This window comes from Mustela nivalis (genome assembly GCF_964662115.1).
Source record: "Mustela nivalis genome assembly, chromosome: 1".
Taxonomy (NCBI): Eukaryota; Metazoa; Chordata; class Mammalia; order Carnivora; family Mustelidae; genus Mustela; species Mustela nivalis.
Genome location: NC_139020.1, coordinates 150,571,611 through 150,595,877, shown reverse-complemented (window position 1 = coordinate 150,595,877; position 24,267 = coordinate 150,571,611). Strand labels below are relative to the sequence as shown.

Here is a 24,267-nt window from a genome sequence, read left to right as displayed (position 1 = left end):
CCTGTCTCCCTCATTTCACTTTTAAGGCAACCTGTGATTACACGGGGCCCACTGGTAATTTAGGATCAAGTACCTATTTTAAGGTCAGCAGAGTAGCAACCTTAATTCTACCTACAACCTTAATTCTCCCACTTTGTAGCCTAATATACTCATGGGTCCCGAGGAATAAGACAGAGACATGTTTGGGAGATCATTATGCTGTTACCACAAAGTAATATTAAATGTGCTTATGTTCTGTTCTTTTAGGTGCAGTTTATTTTCTGTGCTCCAATGTTAGAAAGTTTTCTTCCTGAGTAAGTTAGGAGTCTGAAATACAAATACTGTCAAAAATTGTGAGATCTACTCTGGGTAATTATGAAAACTCATAAAACATAATGGGATTAGAGATTAGTGATTGTTCAAGACGTCATTAGTGCAAATAATGCCAGGTGTATCTGCACTTCAAACAAAGTCGTGAAGTTTCCAGCTAAAAAGGCAGTCTTTGGTCTTTATGAAAGAAAGGATGCCAAGGCAGATTTTGGTTTTAGATACAACTGTCACAGTTCACTGCCTCCCTTCCACAGAAGGTCACATCACATCTGCTGCTGGGAGTTGATGGTTTAGGTTTAAAGACAATTTAAACTCTGTGTGTGCTGGTAGCAGACACTGTCTCCAAGGAAGGAAACTGGATGACACATTGTTTTATCACATGCCTTTTCTTACCTCTTGTAATTTATACCACGTGTATATACTTCCTCCAAAAGTACACTAAATTTTAAAAGAACATATGATGCAGCCCAATCTATTGTGGTGGGTGGTGAAGGTTGAAGGGATGTTCTTCTTTATCCCTTCTTCTAGGTTCTGGTAGAAAAAGAAGGCATTGGCCCTTCACAGGGGTCCCTTGTCTGGGATCAGGTGCTTACTGATAACAGAAAAGCCACAAGACTGGAAGCACTAGGGGATCTGAACATCCACAAGATCAAACATCCTAAATGGTCAAAGGCCACCCCAAAATGAAAAAAGGAGGAGCCCAGCTCTGCCGTGTTAATGTATTTTGTAAACTGAGTAATATAAAACTGAAGAGAAACACAAACAAAACGCAAAGCCCAATTATTAAAATCCAGAGAGAATGCCTACTGTAAAAATAATAGTGCATTAACAATAGCAATCTAAATCCTGTTTATAAAAAATTTTAAAAGACAAGACTTGGCTGGGAGTGGTGTGGTAAGAAAAGTATTAATGTTCCAAATAACTAGAAGAGAGAAAACATAATCCAACCAATTAAAGACAAGAAAAGGAAACAGAGAAGACAAAATATACCAAACAAAATGATCAAAAGATCATATAATTACAATTTTAACAAAGTTGCAAGTGAAACTTTCCTATTCAATTATCCACAAAAAAAAAAAAAAAAAAAAAAAAAAAATCTGACTGGATCCAGTAACTATATCTAAACACCTGTAACTAAGGCAAGCACACACAATTTAGAAATTTTGCTAATGCATCCAAAAAGAACACAATGGTGGCAATTTTAGTAACAAAAGATATTACAAGGTGGAAAAGAACAGTCATTTCATGTTCACAACAGACATAATTAACATGAATATGAATCACATGACTTCAAAATACATAAAGAGAGTTAAAAATACAGTAAAACTGAAAAGTAAATTAAATGGTAACGGACGTGAGCCTGTTCACCTGTACCACTTGAGTGTTCATTAGTTGAAAAGGAGGACTAAGCAACTTTTAAACGCAAAGGGAAGAGGATCAGGAGCCACAGAACTGACAGAAGCCAGGGTCCCTTGTAGGCGGGATGCTAAGGCAGACACTCAGGATGTGCCTGGACTGATTATCTACACAGGGGAGCCTGGCAGCCAATGGGGACACTGATTGGCAGTAGCCTGAGGCTCTCTGGTGCACAGGCTCTGGGAAAGCTGAAGCCTGCTCCCAGCAGTTCCTAAGCCAGCCCCTGCTCCCTGCAGTTCCTAAGCCAGCCCCCTGCGCCATACTGAAATAAATGCTGAAGCCACCCCAGCACACGAAGCTGCTCCTTTCCCTTTAGACTGCAGCACAACCCAAGCACCAGGCACTGGCCTCTCACTGCAGACATCAATGTGTCCAAGCCCCTAGTGTGAACTCTGTACTCTCCAACACAGATGCCAGATAACTAAAAACAGAAGTCAGATTTAACTATGCCCAGTTGATGTATTTAAAATTTATATAATAGGGATTCAGACTATTGATTCATTCCTGGAGCCAGCTTGTTCAACAAATTTGGAAGACATACAGCATCAACACATTTTCAGATAAATTGTGCATTGTGACCTACATAATAAAAGAGTTGCATCTGACCTTAAAACATGGAAGAAGTAGAAAGAAAATGTTTTAAAAGACGAACACATTTCAATATATTTAAGAATAAAACATGAACACAATTCACCACCTCCCCTTTCCTAACCAACTGAATAATATGCCATACATTTCCAAAAATTAACCCCCCAAGAAATGACACCTGAAAAGATTCCTCATAGACCTGCACCCCTGAAACAAATAATACGTTATATGTTAATTTAAACACACACACACACACACACACACACACACACACACACACACACACATAAAATTACAATAGGTTTTGCTTGTTTGAAAAAAAAAAAAAAAAAAAGAACTGGGGCAAATCACAACTAATGAAAAACATAGTCCATCCATGGATCAAGTATGGGGCTGGCCACTGTAAGAAAACACTTAAACACAGTCTCACGCATTTAGTCAGAGTGGGTATTTTTTTATTTCCCAAACCACCATCTGTCAAACTGCAGAAACTATAAAGCTGAAGGATAAACACTTCAAATAAGAATTCATACTCCAAGGAAGTAAGAATCTTTCAACTTTTATTTCTAGGATACATTCATCTGGAACCTTTTTGTTGCTTTACAATTTTCCCCCTAAGAGAAATGAATACAATAAAAATATAATCCAACTACCAGCAGTGTTTTTAACCAGAAAAGAATCTAAAATCTCTGGTGTGATAATATAGGATTTTTTTTAAAAAATATAAACTTCATACCAGAAATAAAGCCTGAATATTCTCTTTTTCTTTAAAAATATAATTTTTCCTTCTTAGCTCTTCCAGGTAAATCTTATAATCAGCCATTTAGTTCTACAATCTATTTTTATACTAGTAATTTTAACACTATAGCAGTTTTCCCTACTTTGCATCCTGTTCTGAAGTGTGAATCAACTAATAATTGCAGAAGTGTTTACAAAGAGAGAATGAGAGAGATGCCACTAGGTTGTAGCAAGATTCTTCAAGATATACCAATCATTAAAAGAAAAAAAAAAAATCCCCATTAGCAAACTGCAACCTACTGAACAAACTACATTTTATCATGTTTATGAAATTAGAAAATGTGTATAAAGCACTTTTGCAAACTTTGTAAAGCTCTAATGGAAACATTTTTAAAATCTGTTTTAACTAGAAAGGCTGCTGACTGGGATAGAGTGTCAGGGACAGAAGGTTCTGTGAAATCTTGTTCTTTTTTTCTGTTAACTACTTACATTTGTGGAAGGAGGGATTATAAACTGCAAAGAAACCAAGGTTATGGGTACAAGAATGTCTCATAAAGACTGACTGGTTTGCAGTGACATATAACTGTTCTTCTCAACTGAGAATAAAAATCAAAGGACATGGGAGCAAACCAATACTTTACACCAGACTGAGAAGTCAAGCTATTTGTCTCCAACTAGGAACAAGAAATAGGAGAAGTGAGGCTTTTTCCCCACTTCTGACTAGCTCCTCCATGCAGAGCTTCATTACCTGCAGTCCTTTTAAAAACAGTATTCCAAACCCAAACTTAAATTAAGGTCTGGGAATGGTTTCTTTAGTTTAGGAAAATTATCAAAAAGTCTTATTATAAACATAGGTAACAAAATACCTAAACCAGAGTTGACACCTTCCTACCTCGAGATAAATACCATTGTCCATAACACCTTTTTAGGGTATTCTGTGGAATATAAGAAGTTAAACAAAGGACAAAAAAGTTTGATAACAAACATAATCCCAGTGGGGGCTTCCTTGTTTGTTAGAATGCAAAACAGACTAACAGAAACTTCTTACCATGAGCTACCCTAATGAAACTAGAAACACTATGAGGACAGCCTCAGCAAGGACGGGCTGCAGAAATCTGATCATCTGTACCCAGTCCACATTATAGGACTTTTCAAAATAAATGTCAAAATTAATTTACTAATCAGCAATGAAAGATAAATTATGGTACCATTCTTTTGGTTGACCAAAACAACGCATCCACAGTTACCTAAAGATGAGTGAGCTGACCAGAGAGTGGGTCTGCATTACTGTGTAAAAAAGTCTTTGAGCGAGTCAGGATGATGGAAGAGGCTGCCACTTGGGGCTTTGGAGCCTCCTTTCTAACAGTTTCTGAATAATTTTCCCATGGATCTCTAGAAGCAGGCCTAGCTTAGCACATAGAATGGGCTAAGTGGCCTTATAACCTCTTTTGCCCCTCTGATGCTCTTACTCTTCTTAGTGCCTTCTTTCCCCAAGAGAATATTCAGGCCAATTTGTTTTTTGTTTTTTTCTGCATTAGTAAGAATAAACTAGCAATTTGGAATACCCCTAACTCTGAGTATCTCCTGTTAGTATAGGATACCATGAATAATAAGAATAATAAGAATGTAGAACTTTAATGCCTTTTACATAAGTGTCAAAAAAGCCTAGGTCATAGTTTGATGATTCCACATTAATAAAATTTAGCTATGATATGTAAAAAACTACTTTTGCCAAGGTTTTAACTATTAGACTTTAAACCAATTTCAATATTCCATGGAAAGGTCATTTGTAACATGTCTTCATGTTTTCTACGTACAACAGCAAAGTAAGATTTTTTTAAATGTACATATAATTTTAAAACCAATGCACTCCCTTTTACAATCACACCTCCAGTCCAACATTTAAAATATAAAACCAAAATGTCAATGAAAAGAACAGTGGACCAAATGACAGTATTATTTAAATGTAACAATAATGCAAGAAAAGGTGAGCATCAAAACTTAGAAAATAAACATAAACAGATTCATTGGAAATCTGCTCATATGCCTGATGTGTTCAGAAATGAACCTCACACAAAACAAATCCCACTATTAGACAACTCATACCTTTCTCTTTTACTCACTCCACGATGCATGTCTCACTATTTTTACTGAGGTTTATACAGTGATTAATTATCCTAACAGCAGAGCTTAATATTAAATATACAGCCTATTCCAGAATTGGCATATGCTCCAACAATTGTTTTGTACGCTCCCTGAATTATAAAATAGTCTAATATTTTAGGAGCATAAAATGAAAGGGCTTAGATTGACTCAGATACATTGTGCATTAAATGTTCCTAGGTTAAGAGAGTAAGGTGGAAAAAAGGAATAGAAGGGTACAGCAAATTTTCTTTAAACAATTCCATTACATTAGACAGTACTGTCAATGATATGTATATATTTTAAATAGGTTATGAAAAAAAGGGAAAAAATTATCAGAATTTGTTTCAATTTCTTGGAGAGGATAATAAAACTTTAAATATACATATTTATTTGTATATTTATTTGAATAATCTTTGGTAGCAATTGTGTTTCTTCCACATTATAGGACTTTTCAAAATAAATGTCAAAATTAATTTACTAATCAGCAATGAAAGATAAATTATGGTACCATTCTTTTGGTTTTCCTATAAAACTGAAATATTAACTTGCACTAATCATGCACTTAAACACAGTTATCTGTTTAACTTATGTACATATAAAATGAGAGACTAATACCAGAAAGAAATTAGACAGTAATGAGAATCAATGACAAAACATAACAATGACAACTGTTCTTAAGTAATTTATTTTTAAATTATAAGATTTACAACGCTTTGATTATGCAAAATAGTATAATGGAAATTAAACCAAACTGATAAACCAAAAGAGAAAGAAAACTTAGTTTTCTTGAATATCAGTACTTAAACCATCATTGTAAGTATCTGATGTCCCAACCACGTCTTACGTAGACATAAGTATAATAATTTCAAACATTTCACTTGTGGGTTTAATTTCTCATTTTCAACTTTTATGCGCTGAAATGTCATTCATTTCAAATCCTATTATACCTATTATAGTGTTTATACTGCAACAGCAGCATCTCTCAGTGTGCAATCAAATGTGGAACTGGGGCACAGTTTTTAGCTTTCAGCCACAGACAGAAATTATACACTGTGTTCAGTATAACAGAGTACATTATATTAACCAGAACATAGAGTTTAGTACACTTATTGCAGGGTTGGTACTTCTTTCCCTTTGAACTGAACCAGCTGAGCTTCTGAGCTGACATATTACTGCTGTGGATAGTAAGACTGCTGTGGGGGCTGAGGGAAGGGGTATGAAGGCTGCTGGGGTCCTGGGTATGGAGCCTGTCCAGGGCTCTGGTGATACACTGGCGGATATGGCATATTATACTGGCCGTATGCATAAGGATTGTAGCCCATGGGCATGGGCATTTGGCAATACCTGATGAAAAGAAAACAAACAAACAAAGGGATTGGTAAATCAAATACTGGAAAATGAAATGTAACAATTATTCTAAAACCAAGTTTTTTTCAAGAAAGTCATTCTTCTCTTTCTCAGTCTAGCAGAGAAAACTAGGGAGATAAAAACAGCTATTTCAAGGTACTTATTAGAAAAAAAGTGTTCCTATTTGTTAATACTTGAGATAAAAGAATATCGAGTATTTAACACTATCCAGAAAATAATACTGTAATGAAAATAAGACTAAATATTAAACTATTAACAAACAATAAAAACTAAAACCCTTGGGCGCCTGGGTGGCTCAGTGGGTTAAGCCGCTGCCTTCTGCTCAGGTCATGATCTCAGGGTCCTGGGATCGAGTCCCGCATCGGGCTCTCTGCTTGGCAGGGAGCCTGCTTCCCTCTTTCTCTCTCTGCCTGCCTCTCTGTCTACTTGTGATTTCTCTCTGTCAAATAAATAAATAAAATCTTTAAAAAAAAAAAAAAAAAAAAAAACTAAAACCCTTAATTTTAATGTACCAACCTAAGTACCTTCCTGATTCACAAGACTCAATACTCACTGTAATGCACATAAATTCACTGTTAACAAAGTTTTAATATTTGGAAGACAGAATATACTTACAAAGCAAAGTCTGGAGCACATCTTAAGAGGTAGTCAAATGTCTGGATTTTTAAGATTAAAAAATTATCACAAAGAAAGATGTTCTTTAAGAAAGCACATGCCATAATTAGAGTCGTGTTCAACAGTCTTGTCAGAATGCCAGTATTTCAAAGTACAGGTACATAAGCAAGGCCTTATTAGTCTTGCTAAGTTCAGAAAAGGTGCCTATCTGTTTATCACCAAAATAAAGACGACCAAGGAAACACATTCCACATCCCATACAGAAGAGATTTAAGATGAACCAGCATGTAAAAACTAAAAACATAAATAAGCCTGGGAAATAGCCATTCAATTGCTCAAATAAGTGCCTGTAAAATTATTTTCGTTTCTGTGTAAGCTGACAATGCAGATTATTCATTCATGACACCTCCATTAGAGAAGGGGTAACCCTGTTTTTAAAAGTCTAACCAGAGCTAGAAACATTAATCAATTCATTCAGATATTCAGTTGCAGCCTTACCCGGGATATCCTGGATAGGTAGGATATGGGGGTCCCTGGGCCTGTGGAGGGGGAGCTGCTGAACCAGGAGTGTGTGACGGAGCTGGCGGGGCGGTCCCTGTCCCCACTGGAGCTGGTGCAGTGGCAGGAGGAGCTCGATTTGCCGGAAGCACAGGAGGTGGAGGCCGGGCTGGGGGTTGGGGCTTAGCAGGCTATAAGAAAAAGTCAACATTGACTACAAAATGTTTTATGTTGCTGTCAAATTACTGTAAGTGAGGGTATATGAGAAACTCTAGAATCCAACCAAATATATTTCTAGTTTCCATTTTTAAATGTTGACTTGTTGCTCTAGAAATGTAACAAGTTGAAGAATAATTCTCCAATTTCAGGAAACTGCACAGCTACTGCTCTGTTCCTAATGCCTAATCATTTCTGTAGCTCATTACTGCTCCCATCAATGGTTAGACTTTTGAGATGGGAGGAAGGAGCAAGTCAGGTACAGTTTATTACTGTAATCTCCTCCTAGCCACATTTTTTATACAAACATTTTCAAACACTCGAAAACTTAAAAGAATAGTATAATAAATATAGTATTTACCAATTAAATTCAGTAATTATTAACATTTGGTCATGTTTGCTTTATCTATAGCTATATCCATATATTTATCTACCTAAATGTTTGCGGAACCATGTGAAAGTAAGTTGCAAACCTCATGACACCAGCCCTAAAGACTGTCATACAAGTCCTAATATTCTCCTACATAATCAAAATACCATTTCACTCTAAGAAAATGAACAGTTACTTCCTAATGTCATTGAGAATCCACTCCACATTCAAGTTTTCCTATTTATCACCAAAAAAAGCTCTTAAAGGAATTTTTATAAACCAAGATCCAATCGAGGTTCATGTACTACATGATTATTATGAATCTTTCCTCTTTTAAACCAGAATGTCCCACACCTATTTTTTTTCTTTCCATGACATTCACTTTTAGAAAAGACAAAGTGCCTCAGAATGCCCCAGTTCTGGATTTGTCCAATTATTTCCTAATGGCACAATTTAACTTCTTATTTTGTAACAATGTATTTGCTATAAACTGAGAGGTGGTTCTAAAGACCTGGTAAGATTCAAGTTGAACCTTTTTGGCAAGAATTCATGAGGTTGGTCAATCTGATGAAAACTGGTAACCACCAGATCTTCACAATATAAAGCATGTTTCATCCTTCACAGCAAGCAAGCACTAATGTAAAACTTCCATTTACAAACTGTGGTTGCTTACTGACCGGCATGGTTCTTGGTGCTGGCGTTGGAGGAGCTGGCGCATGTCCCCCAGCTGGGGAAGACTGATACGCAGGTGTAGGAATTGACGGAGCACTAGGTTCCCTGGCAATGCTTTGTTGCAAGTCCCTTATTAAAGACAGAAGTGTTAGGAATTAACACAATTTTAAAAAACAACATATATAAAATACCAGATCCTTTTTTTTTCATAGTTTTTTTAAATTTAAACTCAATTAATTAACATATAGTGTATTACTACCATCAGGGGAAGAGTTCAGTGATTCATCAACCTTATATAACACCAAGTGCTCATTGTATCATGTGCCCTCCTTAATGCCCATCACCCATTACCCCATCCTCCCAAATCCCTCTCCCCATCAGTAACCCTCAGTTTGTTTCCTATGATTAAGAGTCTCTTCTTTGGGGAGGGTATGTGCTATGGTGAGTGCTATGAAATGTGTAAGCCTGATGATTCACAGATATGTACCACTGGAGCAAATAACAGATTACATGTTAATTTTAAAAAAAAAAAAAAAAAAGAGTCCCTTGTGGTTTGTTTCCCTCTCTGATTTCATCTTGTTTTATTTTTCCCTCCTTTCCCCTATGCTCCTCTGTCTTGTTTCTTCAATTCCATGTATGAGTGAGATCGTATGATATATGACAATTGTCTTTCTGATTGATTTATTTCACTCTGCGTAATACCCTCTTAGTTACATCCACGTCATTGCAAACACCAACATTTCAATTTTGATGGCTGAGTAGTAGTCCACTGCAGACAGATACCACATCTTTATCCATTCATCTGTTGATGGACATCTAGGTTCTTTCCATAGTTTGGCTATAGTGGACACTGCTGCTGGGGTGCAGGTGCCCCTTCAGGTCACTACATTTGTACCTTTGGGGTAAGGGTCATAAGGTGCTCTATTTACAACTTTTTGAGGAACCTCCTTATTGTTTTCCAGACTGGCTGTACGAGTCTGCATTCTCACATGCATCCTCAACAACATCTGTTATTTCCTGATTGTTAATTTTAGACATGACTGGTGTGAGATGAATACCAGATTTTTTAAATTTTTTCTTCTCTTCATATAGGAAACAGAAAATAGACTCAAAACAATGATGGTATTTTAAAATATACTTCATTTCTGTTCTTGACTAGAACAAACTCAAATCTTTTTTCCTACTATTTAAAAAAATAAAATTAGTTCTTTTTCTATTTCTGAAGACTAGGAAAAGATCAGAGATTAGTTATAGCTAGAGTAAGGAACATGTCAAACTTGGCAGGCAGTCCTAAAAGACTGCCCACTCACTATTAAGAAGTCACCCCTAGATGGAAACTCCTAATATACTGGCCTATCTAAAAGTTATCAGAATACCACAACTGTACACAATCAGCCAGGTGTTTCATACTAGTGTTTTAGGAAACAAAACAACAAGTGAGAAATCTAACCTATTCAAACCATTATGCAAATTTCTTGGTGAAAATTTTCTGAAGATATTCAAAGAAATGCAGCACTGAGATATTTTATGTTAAAAGATACCCTAACATCTATAACTAAGGTAAATGCATGACAGACTGTTAAAAGGACTATTAAAATAGAGTATTAAATTTTAGGAAAATAATTTAAAGTCCCCTCCAACAGTAAACTGAAATCCATCCCAAAATCTCACTAACCAAAACCCTAAGGTAAAATGCACTCTATGAAACACATGGTATTGACCAATTCTATTTGAACTGAGTCATATACACAAAAAAGTAAATATGGCAAGCCCCAACATGTTCACAACAGCACCTGATGTCCTGACGTAACAATTAACTGCAACTCCCAAAGTCCCCACCGGACCACACTTTCACCACTACCAAAACAGGGTCCCAGTTAGAAGATAAATTAGTCACTCTCTATATAAAGAAAGCTAATACACACTCATCAAGAAACCAAAACTACAGAGCAGCTGGGTGGCCCAGTCGGTTAAGCATCTGCATTCGGGGCTCAGGTCATGATCCCAAGGTCCTGGGATCCAGCCCAGCATCAGGCTCTCCACTCAGTGGCAAATCTGTTTCTCCCACTAACCCTCCCTCTCCCTCTGTGATCTCTCTCTCTCTTTCTCTCGCTCGCTCGCTCAAATAAATAAAATCTTTAAAGGGCACCTGGGTGGCTCAGTGGGTTAAGCCTCTGCCTTCAGCTCAGGTCATGATCTCAGGGTCCTGGGATCGAGTCCCGCATCAGGCTCTCTGCTCATCGGAGAGCCTGCTTCCCCCTGCTTCCTCTGCCTGCCTCTCTGACTACTTGTGATTTCTCTCTCTGTGTGTCAAATAAATAAATAAAATCTTTAAAAAGGGGGGGGGGGCAAAAATAATTCTTTAACATTTGTAAGTTTGTAATAACTGCTCACAACATAAATTAGAAGTTTTTAATCAATATTAAAATTCAAAAAGTTCTGACTTTTAAAATATTTGTGTGTATATTTCATATATACAAATATGTTTAATCATATTTAATATCTAATACTTCCATTATAATGGTTTATATAATTATAATTGATGAGATACTTGAGTATATTACAAATGCAATATCTAACATATGTAATTATATTATAAAGCCTTAACATAATACTTTTCTTTATCTTTGATAAACTCCAGAGATAGCTGCAATAAATAATACACTTACAGGACAACGGAGAATTTCCTAGCCACTTAGTAATAATTATATAACTCAGAGCTATTAAATCATGAGATGAATAACATAAAAAAGCAAAAACATATGAAATAAAATCCCACCAGTATTTCACTGCCAAAACCATCATTACTGACATTAGTTTCAAATCACTAATGAAAAGAAGGTAAAGTTTAGAGAAAAATATTTATTCTTTTTGCACACTGAATATAAAGAAGACATATTAGTCATGAGGAAAATGAAAATTAAAACCACAATGAAATAACACTACACATCTACCAAAACAGCCAACTCTCAATCACAGCTGGAAGAAATATAAATTAGTACAACCACTTTGGAAAACCGAAAGCTTCAACTAAAGCTCCATATACATACACCTTCTCACCTAGCAATTTCACTATTAGATATATATCCAACAGTACTGCATGTATTTGCTCACCAAAAGCAGGACCCAGAACTAGCCCATATGACTATTAAACATCTGAAATGGGGCTAGTGTGAACTGAGATGTGCTGTAAGTGGAAATTACACACCAAATCACTAAGACTTACTCCGAAAAAAGTAGTATGTCGTACATATATGTATGATTATGTTTAAATTATAATATTTTGGATATACCAGCCTAAACAAAATATATTTGGGGGGGGGGATTTTGTGAGGGTTTTTTTAAAGATTTTATTTATTTATTTGACAGAGAGAGAGAGAGGGCACCTGAGCAGGGGGAGTAGCAGAGGGAAAGGGAGACGGAGAGGGAGAAGCAAGCTCTCTGCCAAGCAGGGAGCCCAATGCAGGGCTTGATCCTGGAACCCCTGGATCATGACCTGAGCTGAAGGCAAACGCTTAACCAACTGAGCTACCCAACAAAATACATTTTTGAAAATTTAAATTATAAAATGTGGCTACTGGAAATTTTAAACTGCATACATGGCTGCATAGTACTTTCACCATACAAACAAAGCTTTATTTCACTAGCCCTGGACATTTGGTTTGCTTCTATTCTTTTACTGCTACAGCAAAACTGGGGAATCAGATTTTAGAACATTCATCCTCACACTCATCATAATACAGTAGCTAAAACTATATACTATTCCAACACCCAACAGAATATGTATGTAACTTATAGCACATTTACACAATGAAATGCACCCAAATATGAAAATTAAATATCTACAACTATACACGACTATACGGATGAGTCTCACAAACACAATGCTGCCTGTAAACCAGATACCAAAGAGTGCATGTGACTCCAGATACACAGTGCAAAACAGGAGAAACTAGTCCATACTCTCACAATAAGGATGATGGCTGCTCTGGGAAAATGGTTAACTGAGTAGATGTGTGGATGAGGCTTCTGTGGCTGACAATGTCCTGTGAACTGACCCAAGTGTTCAGTGCATGACTACACTGTTTGTGAAGAGTCAGTAAGATATGCACTTATGCATACTTTCTCAAAAGATTTTATTTAGGGGCGCCTGGGTGGCTCAGTGGGTTAAAGCCTCTCCCTTCGGCTCAGGTCATGATCCCAGGTCCTGGGATGGAGCCCCACATGTTCTCTGCTCAGCAGGGAGCCTGATTTTCCCCCCTCTCTCTCTGCCTGCCTCTCTGCCTGCTTGTGATCTCTCTGTCAAATAAATAAATAAAATCTTAAAAAAAAAAAAGATTTTATTTATCTATTTGGGAGATAAATAAAATAAAATAAATTTTATTTATCTATTTGAGCAGCAGAGGAAGAGAGAGATGCAGATGCCCTGCTGAGCAGCGAGCTGACCTGGGCCTCGATCCCAAGACCCTGGGATCACAACCTGAGCTGAAGGCAGGCACTCAACCCACTGAGCAACCCAAGCACCCCTTATATATACTTCTGTTGTGTTTTTATTTTATAATCAATAAATATGTTTGAAGGAATTTAGACCCCTGGTATTAAAAGTGATTTTAACAAAATAAACCCTCAGATTTTTAAAAGCTAATGTTATGTCTATTTGGCCTACCTTCTTCTTTTTTTTTTAAGACTTTATTTATTTGACAGAGAGAGACACAGCAAAAGAGGGAACACAAGCAGGGGGAGTAGGAGAGGGAGAAGCAGAATTCCCGCCTAGGACAGAGCCCGATGCGGGGCTCGATCCCAGAATCCTGGGATCATGACCTGAGCCAAAGGCAGATGCTTAACCACTGAGCCACCCAGGCGCTCTGGCCTACTTTTCCATCCTTCATTTACCTTTCAATCATCAAGCTAAAATCACCTGTTTTGCACTGTGTATCTGGAGTCACATGCACTCTTTGGTATCTGGTTTACAGGCAGCATTGTGTTTGTGAGACTCATCCGTATAGTCGTGTATAGTTGTAGATATTTAATTTTCATATTTGGGTGCATTTCATTGTGTAAATGTGCTATAAGTTACATACATATTCTGTTGGGTGTTGGAATAGTATATAGTTTTAGCTACTGAGTGTTTCAGAACTGATTTTGTTCATAGTATATAGAGATACACATGCAAATAGTAACAAGCCTAATTTTCAAGCTAGATATTTGAAATATGAAATATCTGAAAACAAGAATATCCCCAAATGTCTTGCTAAGCCATGAACCTGTATTATACTACACAATTCTGAAGAGAGTTATGTTAGCCTGTTTTACCCTAAAGATTTAAGTGGAAAAACAGTACACACAACTAGAAAGTAAATTATCACAGGCAACAAAAGGATTTCAACTAGGAGTTGGCAAAATTTTTTGCATAAGGAGCCAGACAGCAAATATTTTAGGCTTTGCAGGATATAAGGTCTCTGTCACAAACACTCAAGACTGCTGTAGTCAGGGCAAATCCAGTCATAGCTAGTATGTACAAAAAGAACACAGCTGTGTTCCAGTAAAACTTGACTGTATAAGCAGCAAGCTTGACTTAACCTGGGCACTGCAGTCTGCCAACCTCCAATTTAAACTTAGAAACCCTTTTTTGGGGGGCACCTGGGTGGCTCAGTTGGTAGGGTGGCTGCCTTCAGCTCAGGTCATGATTCCCAGATCCTAGGATCAAGCCCCACCGCAGGCTCTCTGATTGGGAGGAAGCCTGCTTCTCCCTCTCCCTCTGCCTGCTGCTCCTCCCATTTGTGTTCTATCAAATAAGTAAATAAAATTTTAAAAAAGAAAGAAAGAAAAAAGAAACCTTTTTTGGCTCTCATTTGGTCCTGAGATACAGAATTTAAGGGTCCTGTACAGTCATCTCAGTGGCAGCTGCTTGCTTAGGTGAAGGAAAGGAAAGAGGGGCAAAAGGTCCTGCTCCAAGCCCCTCACCCCGCTTGCATCTGAGCCAGATTAATCTTTATCTGTTTTACAAACCAGGCTTCTCTGTAACACTAAGTTTGAGCAAAGGGTTCTGCAGCTTTAAAAAAAAAAAAAAAAAAAAAAAAAAGGTGGGCAGTAGGGAATGACTCTGAAAATTCAGCTGTACAGTCTGAAAAATAAAAATCAGACTACTTGCATGTGGCTATAAAAACATACGAAGACCCATTAATTATTTAATTTCACATAACTTTCTGAAAACGTAATGTGTTCACTTGCCTCAAAAACCAAAAAGTGAGTGAAAGATCCCTATCTGCAAGTTCCCGCTCCACCACTCACACCCCCAGATACACTATTCTTATGAACCTGTCCAGCATTACCTGACACATAAACCAATTCAAATGTATTTTATTTTCTCTTTTTTACACTAAAAGCATACTTTACACTGTTCTGTATCTTTCTTCTTTACCATGACTATCTTCAAAATCTCTCCATACTGGGTGGGGTTATGGACATTGGGGAGGGTATATGCTTTGGTGAGTGCTGTGAAGTGTGTAAACCTGGTGATTCACAGACCTGTACCCCTGGGGATATAAATATATGTTTATAAAAAATAGAAAATTAAAAAAAAAAATCTCTCCATACCAATAAATAGAAAAACAAGAAAAAAGAAAAAAACTGTATAGATAGCTTTATTTATTTCACCAGCCCTAGATATTTGTTTCTTTTACTGCTACAAGCAATTCAGAAATGAATTGGTTAATGTCATTTCTAGCATATGCTAACACATACCAGAATAAATCATCAAAACCAGACTAACTGGATTAAAAGATGTACGGATTTATAATCCAGACCTTTAGAGCAAAACTGCCCCACACAAGATGCACCAGCATGCATTCACAGCCACAGATGAGACCTGTTCTCCCACATGTGCCAACAAAGCATGTTTTCAAAATCCAGATTTTTGCCAACCTGAGAAATGTTACTTCAGAATAGTTTTAATTTGTATTTACATTTATTGAATGAGGATGGGTTTCCAGTTTATTTATCTACTTTTTAGGTAAGTTCTAGGCCAAGTGGGGCTTGAACTCACAACCCCAAAATCAAAAGTTGCGTGCTCTACTGACTGAGCAAGCAAGGTGCCCCAGACAGGTATTTTTTCATAAATGCTTAGGAACCACTTATATTTCCTCATCTGCCAAATTTCTGTTTACAGCCTTTGCCAACTTTTCCATTGGGTTTTTCTTCTCCTCAGTAATATCTGAGTTCTTCATAAACCAGTTCTTCATAAACCAGTAAATTTGCCTTTCACGTCTGTGAGCAGGTTTCAAGTATTTTCCCCTAGTTTATTACATAAAGACTCAGCTTATGTTATGATGAATTTTTCCTTTTTAAAAAACGGCTTCTAGATTTTAAGTCAGAGTAAGAAAGACTTGTCCCATTTCAGCTTTATAAAGGAATTCTCTCATAAACATTCTATTTTGTCCTACACATTTCAAGTTTGATCCACTTGGAATTTATTCTGGTATAAAAATAACTTTTATTTTCTAAACAGCAAGGCAATTGTCTCTAACATCTTCTGATTAGCTAGGATCTTTTTTACACTAAATTCACAATGTATCAGAGTCTATTTGTATTTTCTATTTGGTCTTTGGTCTGTCTAATCATGTACCAGTACCACTGTGTTTTAATTAGACACAATGTGGGGCGCCTGGGTGGCTCAGTGGTTTGGGCTGCTGCCTTTGGCTCGGGTCATGATCTCAGGGTCCTGGGATCGAGCCCCGCATCGGGCTCCCTGCTCCGCAGGAAGCCTGCTTCCCTCTCTCACTCTCTCTGCCTGCCTCTCTGCCTACTTGTGATCTCCGTCTTTCAAATAAATAAATAAATCAAAAAAAAAAAAATTAGACACAATGTTATATATTTTAATATCTCATTGAATAAGTTTCCCGTACTGTTCTTTTTACACTATTTTCCTGGCTAATAATTTGACAGTTTTTCTAGCTAAGTTTTAGGATCAACTTACCTAGTTTTAAGTGAAAATCTGTTTATTTTAAATCAATAAATTATGTTGAATGTGTAAGAACTGACATCTTTATGAAGTTGAGTCATCCTACCCAAAAACATGACACATCTTTCAAATTCAAGCCCTCCCCTGTGCCCTTGAACAGTGTTTCAAAGTTTTCTATACATAGGTCTCATAGACAACAAATTAATTCCTATGTATTTTATGGTTTTTGTTGCTATTACAAGTGGGGGTCTTTTCTTCCATTGTATCTCCTATATTTATTTATACAAAAGCTACTGTTTTCTATAAATTATATTTATAATCCATTGTCTTCAGTAATAATTCTATTATTTGCAGAGTTTTGGGGTTCTCGTGGATTTTTAAGCTGTATTATCATAAAGTTGTATAGTGAAGATTTTAACTTCTTTTTCAATTTATCTATTTCGAATTTTACTCTTTTGTCTAATTATGCTGGCTCATACTGCCAGTATGGTATTAAATAATAGAGTTGATAGTGGACATTTTGTCCTTTCTTTTAGAAGGAATGTTTACATTGTTTCTCCATGAACCATGATGCTGAGTTTTGCGCAGATATAAAAAGACTGGTACACACACACACACAGTGTTAAGGAAGTATCTACCTACTCCTATTCTACTGAATACCAGAAGACTTTTCTTTAATTTAAATTAGCCAACGTATTAGTTTTTGATAAAATGTTCAATAATTCATGAGTTGCACACAACACCCAGGGCTCATCACATCACATCACATCACGTGCCCTCCTAAATCCCCAACACCCAGCTACCCCATCCCCCCACCCACCGCCCTATTTGCAATCCTCAGTTTGCTTCCCAGAATCAAGATTCTCTCATGGTTTGTTTCCCTCTCTAATTTCTTCCCATTCAGTTTTCCCTCCCTTCCACTATGACCGACTCTCTGCACTATTTCTTACAGTCCACATATGAGTGAAACCATGTGATAATTGTCTTTATCTGACTGACTTATTTCACTTAGCATAATGCCCTCCAGTTCCATCCATGTCAATGTAAATGTTGGGTATTTATCTTTTCTGACAGCTGTGTAATATTCCATTGTATATATGAACCACATGAGACTTACTTTCTCAATTGTTTTTTCCTCACCTATGAAAACAATCTTCTTTCCCTTACATGTAAAAAAAATACTGAACCAATCATTGCATTACTGGAATAACCACCCTATCCCGGCTTGTTCATGGTTCTTTTTCTAACCATACTGGTATCAATGGTTAAGTATTTTATTCAGGACTTTTGCAACCATATTCATAAGTGAAACTCATCTGAAGTCTGGTTTTCTTATTCTTTGTCAGATTTTCTTATCAATAATTTGGACGGTTTTTTTTTAGTCTCTAAAGCCATGTTAAAAGTTCATTAATTATTTGCTTTTCAAATGTTTAGTAGAAGGGGTGCCTAGGTGGCTCAGTTGGTTAAGCATTTGCCTTTAACTCAGGTCATGATGCCAGGCTCCTGGGATCGAGTCCCACATCCGCATTCCTGCTCTGTGGCGAGCCTGCCCTATGTCTCTCTCTGTCTCTCATGGATAATTAAAAGGAAAAAAAAATTTTTTTAAAAAGGGTTTAGCAGAAAAAACTCTAAAAACAACACTGCCAAGAGAGAGGTGGAAGGGGATAGCTCTTTGACAGTATCTCCAACAACTTATATGAAAAACAGTTTAAATGTGAACAGAGGGGTGAATAAGGGTGGGGCTGGTTGAAGGGTTCAACAAAGACTCATGAATATAATAGTCTCTGAGTTCTTTACATTCATGACTATCCTGAAGGACAGTTTGACTGGATATAAAATCCTTGGCTCCTTTTTGCTTTCCTTGAGTTCCAGTAGCAATCACTCTACTCTCTCCTAGCACACAGTGCTATTAGCCTCAACTTTTTCACCTTTTTATAAATGGACTTGACTTTTTTGCCCAATTGCCTAAAGGACTCCGCCATTATCTTGTAAGGCTAAAAATTTATACTTGGTGTTGACAGTTCTTGTTCATTTTTCCTGACCGTAAGATAAACCTTTCTGATAAGCTTTCACTTATTTTAGGAAAATGCTCTTCAGTAATACTGTTAAGTATTTGTTCTATTCAGGGCTTTGGTTTTTCTTCTTTCAGCAGAATTCAATTTTGCAAATTTGGATCTTCTTTGACCATCTTCTCTTTAATCCTTTTTAATTCTTTTTTTACTTTGGTTTCATTTTCTTTGATTTCCTCTTTTTTACTCTGTGCTCCTGTTGTCTTCTTCATGGTCTATTCCCCTTTTCACTCCTTCCCATTTCATCTGGTTTCGGTGACAGTTTTGTTGTTCTCTCTTCTAGTTTCCTAAATCCTGGCACCTCACATTTTATCATGTCCTGTCTTTTCACCATCTTCCTTGAGCTCTAGCATTTCTGTGTGTGGCATTCCTCAGGGTGATTGCCTCCTAACCCTCTTCTCTTTTTTTCTTAACTCATAATGAAATGTTCATTCAGAATTTTCATCTGCTCTGTAACAATATGATTCTGGGGAATATTCTCCATCTATTAGATTTTATTAAATTTTGTTCATTTTTCACCATTTTTAATAAGCACTGTATCTTGTACCAATGCTGTGTCAACTCTACAGGTCACTCACCATGGAATAAGTCCTATGCTATGGCCCAACTTTCTCAGCTGCCTCCCTCTGAAGGGTCATAGCTGATGTTTTCTAAGCTATTCACCCGGTCTTCCCCATATTCTGTACCTCTAGTTTTACATGAGGAACCTGTCTGCCATTTCAAGGTACACTACTTATGTTTATTATTAGCATTTCTGATATCTGCCACCCTGAACTATTGTTTTAGCATTTCTATGACATCACTGTGCTTCCAGCACCGGCATTTCTGCTCCTTTTCATCTTTAATCTCAGATCACGCAGCTTGCTTGTTATTTTGTAAATGTCCAGGAGGAAAGGGAGGAAATTGCTATTTCATACTGACAAGTTCACCCCAAAGTCTCCACATACAACTTTTCAAAAGAAAAATACAATTCAATACACAAAATAAACTTACTTTAAGAGTTCATCTCTTTCTGTCTTCCGCGCAAACACTATATCACTGCATTTATTCTGGAATCTGACCAAGATTTCAGTCAGTTCATTGTAAAACTGTAAGCAAAAGAGAAATACAAGTAATAAACTAGAGTGATTTCTTTTTAATCTATAGAGGAACATAATCTAAAGTTCATTAATCATGATTAAAGTTAAAGAACTAAAATAATCTTCCTAAGATAGTCATACCCCTGAGGTTCAACAACTTAATATTGAATATGACCTAACTAAAAAAAATAAAAATTAAAAAATCACTTTTAGAGAACATTTGTCATCAAAAATTAAATGGAACAAGTTGTAAGTTCCACGATGGTGACTATATTCCCAATTCCTAGAGAAAAGTCAATTACTTAATAAATCTATGATAAAAATATGAGACCTAATTAAATGGAAGGATTAGATTTGTATATTCACTTCAGAAATATAGGTATTACTTCAGAAACCCTTAGAAGTATTTCCAAAGGCTCTCTGAAGAGTTTTCTCAGTTATCTATTTCAACAAAGCATTTTAAACCAAATAAACTGGTGTCTTACTCTTCTATTTTCAAGGCTGTATAGTATTTCTACCCCCTGTTCACAGGGTTTTACATTATATCCACTGTATTTGTATCAAGATAACTGTACTCAGTGATCATTATGGAGTTAAAAAACCACAAGGTATGATGTACCTAAAAAAATTAAATATCACTTGCTCTCTCAAAAGCAAAGTCAATGGTAAAAATAAATATAATCACTTCCCTAAGCTATTTAAAGGCAAAGCAAAAAAGTACTTAACATACTTAGTAAGCACCCTAAGACTCAGGCAGATCACAAGTCTATCATCATCCATCAGCACCATCAGCACAGAATATAAAAGCCAAACCCCCCTTCTCCCTTCCCCACCACAGATCAACTTCACTTCAACTATTCCTGTTCCCTCATAATTCACTCAAAATAATCAACTTTCGGCGCACCTGGGTGGTTCAGTCAGTTAAGCCTCCTACTCCTGATTTTGGCTCAGGTCATGATCTCAAGGCTGTGAGAATGACCCCCATGTTAGGCTCCATGGTTAGCACCAAGTCTGCTTGTCCCTTTCCCACCCCCCTTCTACTTGTCCCCATTGCTCACTTTGAAAAAGTTCTCTTTTCCCTCTCTCTCAAATATATAAAATCTTTCCAAAAAAATCTTTTTAATTAGTCAATTTTCTTTCTTTTCTTTCTCCTCAGAACGTATCATTAGCCTTTGACATCTCTGTGCTAATTCTTTTGCCTGAAATTCCTACACCCTTTTTGCCTGATGGAATTTACAATTCATTCTTCAACATTCCCATGAAATATTGCCACCTTTAAGCTTTCTCTTGCTCACAATAAACCTCTCAGAGACGAAAGTCATTAGAGCTAGGATTTCAAGAATAATGTGGCACAACTGGAAACACAATTTACTTCTCAAACCATATTTTTTTTTAAAAAGGAAAACAAAGTCTTTTATTCTTATAAAAGGACTGATTCAAAAATCAGTTTTAAATGACATAATCCCACAATTTTAGAAATCAAATAAACGTCTCCATTTTACAGAATAGTATCTAAGAAAATATAGAACTAGAAAGCACCTAAAACATACAGTTATTGTATGCTCAAACCATATTTTTACATCTGTGCTGGTGAACTATTATTTTTGTACATCATACCTTCGTGCCCTCCTTCAAATTGGCTACAAGTTCAACAAAGTTGTCATATGCAGTAGCTAAATTCTTCAAAACTTCTTCTCTTAAGTTAGCTTCATTATTAGATTGCTTCATTTTTGAAAACTCCTGGTGTGAGACCTTGTTAAAGGAAAGATTTATTGACCAAATTAATATAGCTCATAACATTTTTATTGTTACTTTGCCAACTACATATGAAAATCGTATATGACTGCATGCCAGAATTACTATAAATTTACCAAATATGTTATTTCTTCTGTGATAACACAGTACTTTAAATCTTTCCTTAAAATAAAAATCCCACAAATTCAGTGGGTATCAAACACAATCAACAATGACTGCAGATTTCTATTAACATGCATCACTCGCAAAAAAAAAAAAATCCTAAACAGATATAGATTTGGTCCAGGTTTATCCTATTTTCTTTACATAAATCTTACTAAAGCATATAAACTTTACCTGAATATTTTTAAGAAGTTCTTCCTGTTTCTTTAGAGATTCTTGGACTTTAGCCGTAAGACCTCCATAGATTCGATCCAGTTCAGTGACAGAAAGAGCTTCTTCATTTATGACACCATCTTGAGCCAAAGCAGTCAAAAATTTGCTTGTCATGTCGAAGTTCACTGATTTCAGGTCATTCTCCAGCCCTTCTCTTTCCTTCTTTACTTCATCAAGATTTGTCAATAAGGATTTTAATACATTTACAACCTAAACAATTAAAACAAAATAAAACCCCTTTGTTTAATTGCCCAAAAAACCCAGAAGCCAATTTCCAGAAGGGAATTATATACAAAGGTTCACTCAGAGTTGGATGATTTCTCAAAGAGCCAAGCATCAACTGTACATCAAGTTTACTTAGAGACAGACATTGTACCTTTAGTGGACTCAGCTTGTAACAGGAGGCAGCAATAATTGTAACAGCAGCAAGCACAACGATTTATTGAACATTTAATATGTCCCAGGAACTGTCCTAAACATTTCACAAATATAATTTAACGTAATCCTTCCAAAATTCCATAGGGTACATATTTATTACTTCTATTCCACAGTTGCAGAAACTGAGTCTCAGAAAAATTAAAAGCTGCCTAAGGTTACACACTACTAAGGAGTAGAGGTAAAATTTGAGACCTAAGTCTGCCTAACTCCAAAATCAATCTCTTAACCACTCAATACTATATACCATGTCCCTGTCATGGCTGCAAGGCAGAGGAAGGTGTGTTTCTGCCAAGTAAGGAGATACCCTATTTGCTGACAAAGAGAGACTGAGAGACATACAGACAGACATGTAGATACAGATACAGATATATAAATATGGATAGAGCATCTTAAAGAGAGCCAGGGATGCAGATAAAAAGCTATAAACCATGTGTTTATTTTACATACTGAGAGAGAGAGAGGAGAGGGCTCTTGTACATCTGTTCATATCATTAAAAGTTTTCCATGAGAGAAGGGGGGCAGCAGGGAGGCATCTACGTGGCTCAAACAGTTAAGCGTTGGCCTTCAGGTCAGATCATGATTCCAGTGTCTGAAATCAAGCCCTCTCAGCAGGAGTCTGCTTCTCCCTCTCCCTCTGCCCTTGCCCCTGCTTATGACCGCTCTAAAAAGTAAATAAAATCTTTTAAAAAGGGGGGGGGGGGACACCTGGTGACTCAGATGATAAGCATCTGCCTTCCTGAAATTTGTTTAGCTATAAGAAAAATGCCACCTTTTAACTTTCTCCCAGTTATGTCCAAAAAAACTAGAAAGAAAAAAATAAAAAATAGTCAATTAAAAGAAAACTGGGGGAGAACAGGAATATGCAGAACTGGTTTAAAAAAAAAAAAAACTAGGGGCACCTGGGTGGCTCAATGGGTTAAAGCCTCTGCCTTCAGCTCAGGCCATGATCCCAGGGTCCTGGGATCGAGCCCCACATCAGGCTCTCTGCTCAGCAGGGAGCCTGCTTCCCCACCTCTCTCTGCCTGCCCATCTGCCTGCTTGTGATCTCTCTGTCAAATAAATAAATTTAAAAAAAAAAAACTAGTCTACTAAACAAAGCTGAAAGTCAGGTACACTGTAACACTATTATCTATAGAGAAAGAGACTGGGTGCTTCTTCCACAGTACAGCAAATAAGAGCCTCTCATCAAATACTGCAGTGACAGTATCCCAAATTAGCTAATAAATAATAAGAGAAGACAGACACAGTTCACATGAATAAAACCTCCTCTTCACTGAGGAACACCACACAGGGCAGCAGAGTAACGTGGGAAGAGAACCCTAGCAGAATCTGCAGAATCACAAGTTCTAATACCACTTCCACTATGTAGAAAAGCTAACTCCCTAACTTTTATGGTAGTCAGGGGTTTTAAAATCAGTGATAAAAAGGACCAAGTATGTATTTAGTAAGTCCTATTCTATTCCAAAATGCTATGATTCTAAGTCTCTGGGGGAAAAAATGGCATTTGAAGCAACCAATTTATAAATGAACTTTTAGACCACGGTACCAAGTGTCCTTATATGACAAGCATCCTCTTTTTTTATTTTTTTTCAAACTGTCATATATACTAGTTTAGCCATATTTTAGATTGTATAATACCAGCCTTATTTTAAAAGT

At 36.6% G+C, this 24,267-nt stretch overlaps 1 protein-coding gene across 1 annotated transcript in view; it reads right to left on the bottom strand.

Moving 5' to 3' along the window:
* Nucleotides 1-2,856: 2,856 nt before the first annotated feature.
* Nucleotides 2,857-24,267, bottom strand: part of PDCD6IP (programmed cell death 6 interacting protein) — an 81,691-nt gene continuing 60,280 nt past the window's right edge. The window contains exons 13-19 of the mRNA XM_082725816.1: nt 22,135-22,383; nt 21,661-21,795; nt 19,958-20,052; nt 8,941-9,064; nt 7,678-7,868; nt 4,276-6,540; nt 2,857-4,198 (exon numbers count right to left, since the gene is read on the bottom strand). Coding sequence (XP_082581942.1) covers nt 6,366-6,540; nt 7,678-7,868; nt 8,941-9,064; nt 19,958-20,052; nt 21,661-21,795; nt 22,135-22,383 — 969 coding nt within the window. The 3' untranslated portion in view covers nt 2,857-4,198; nt 4,276-6,365. The remainder of the gene's footprint in view (nt 4,199-4,275; nt 6,541-7,677; nt 7,869-8,940; nt 9,065-19,957; nt 20,053-21,660; nt 21,796-22,134; nt 22,384-24,267) is intronic.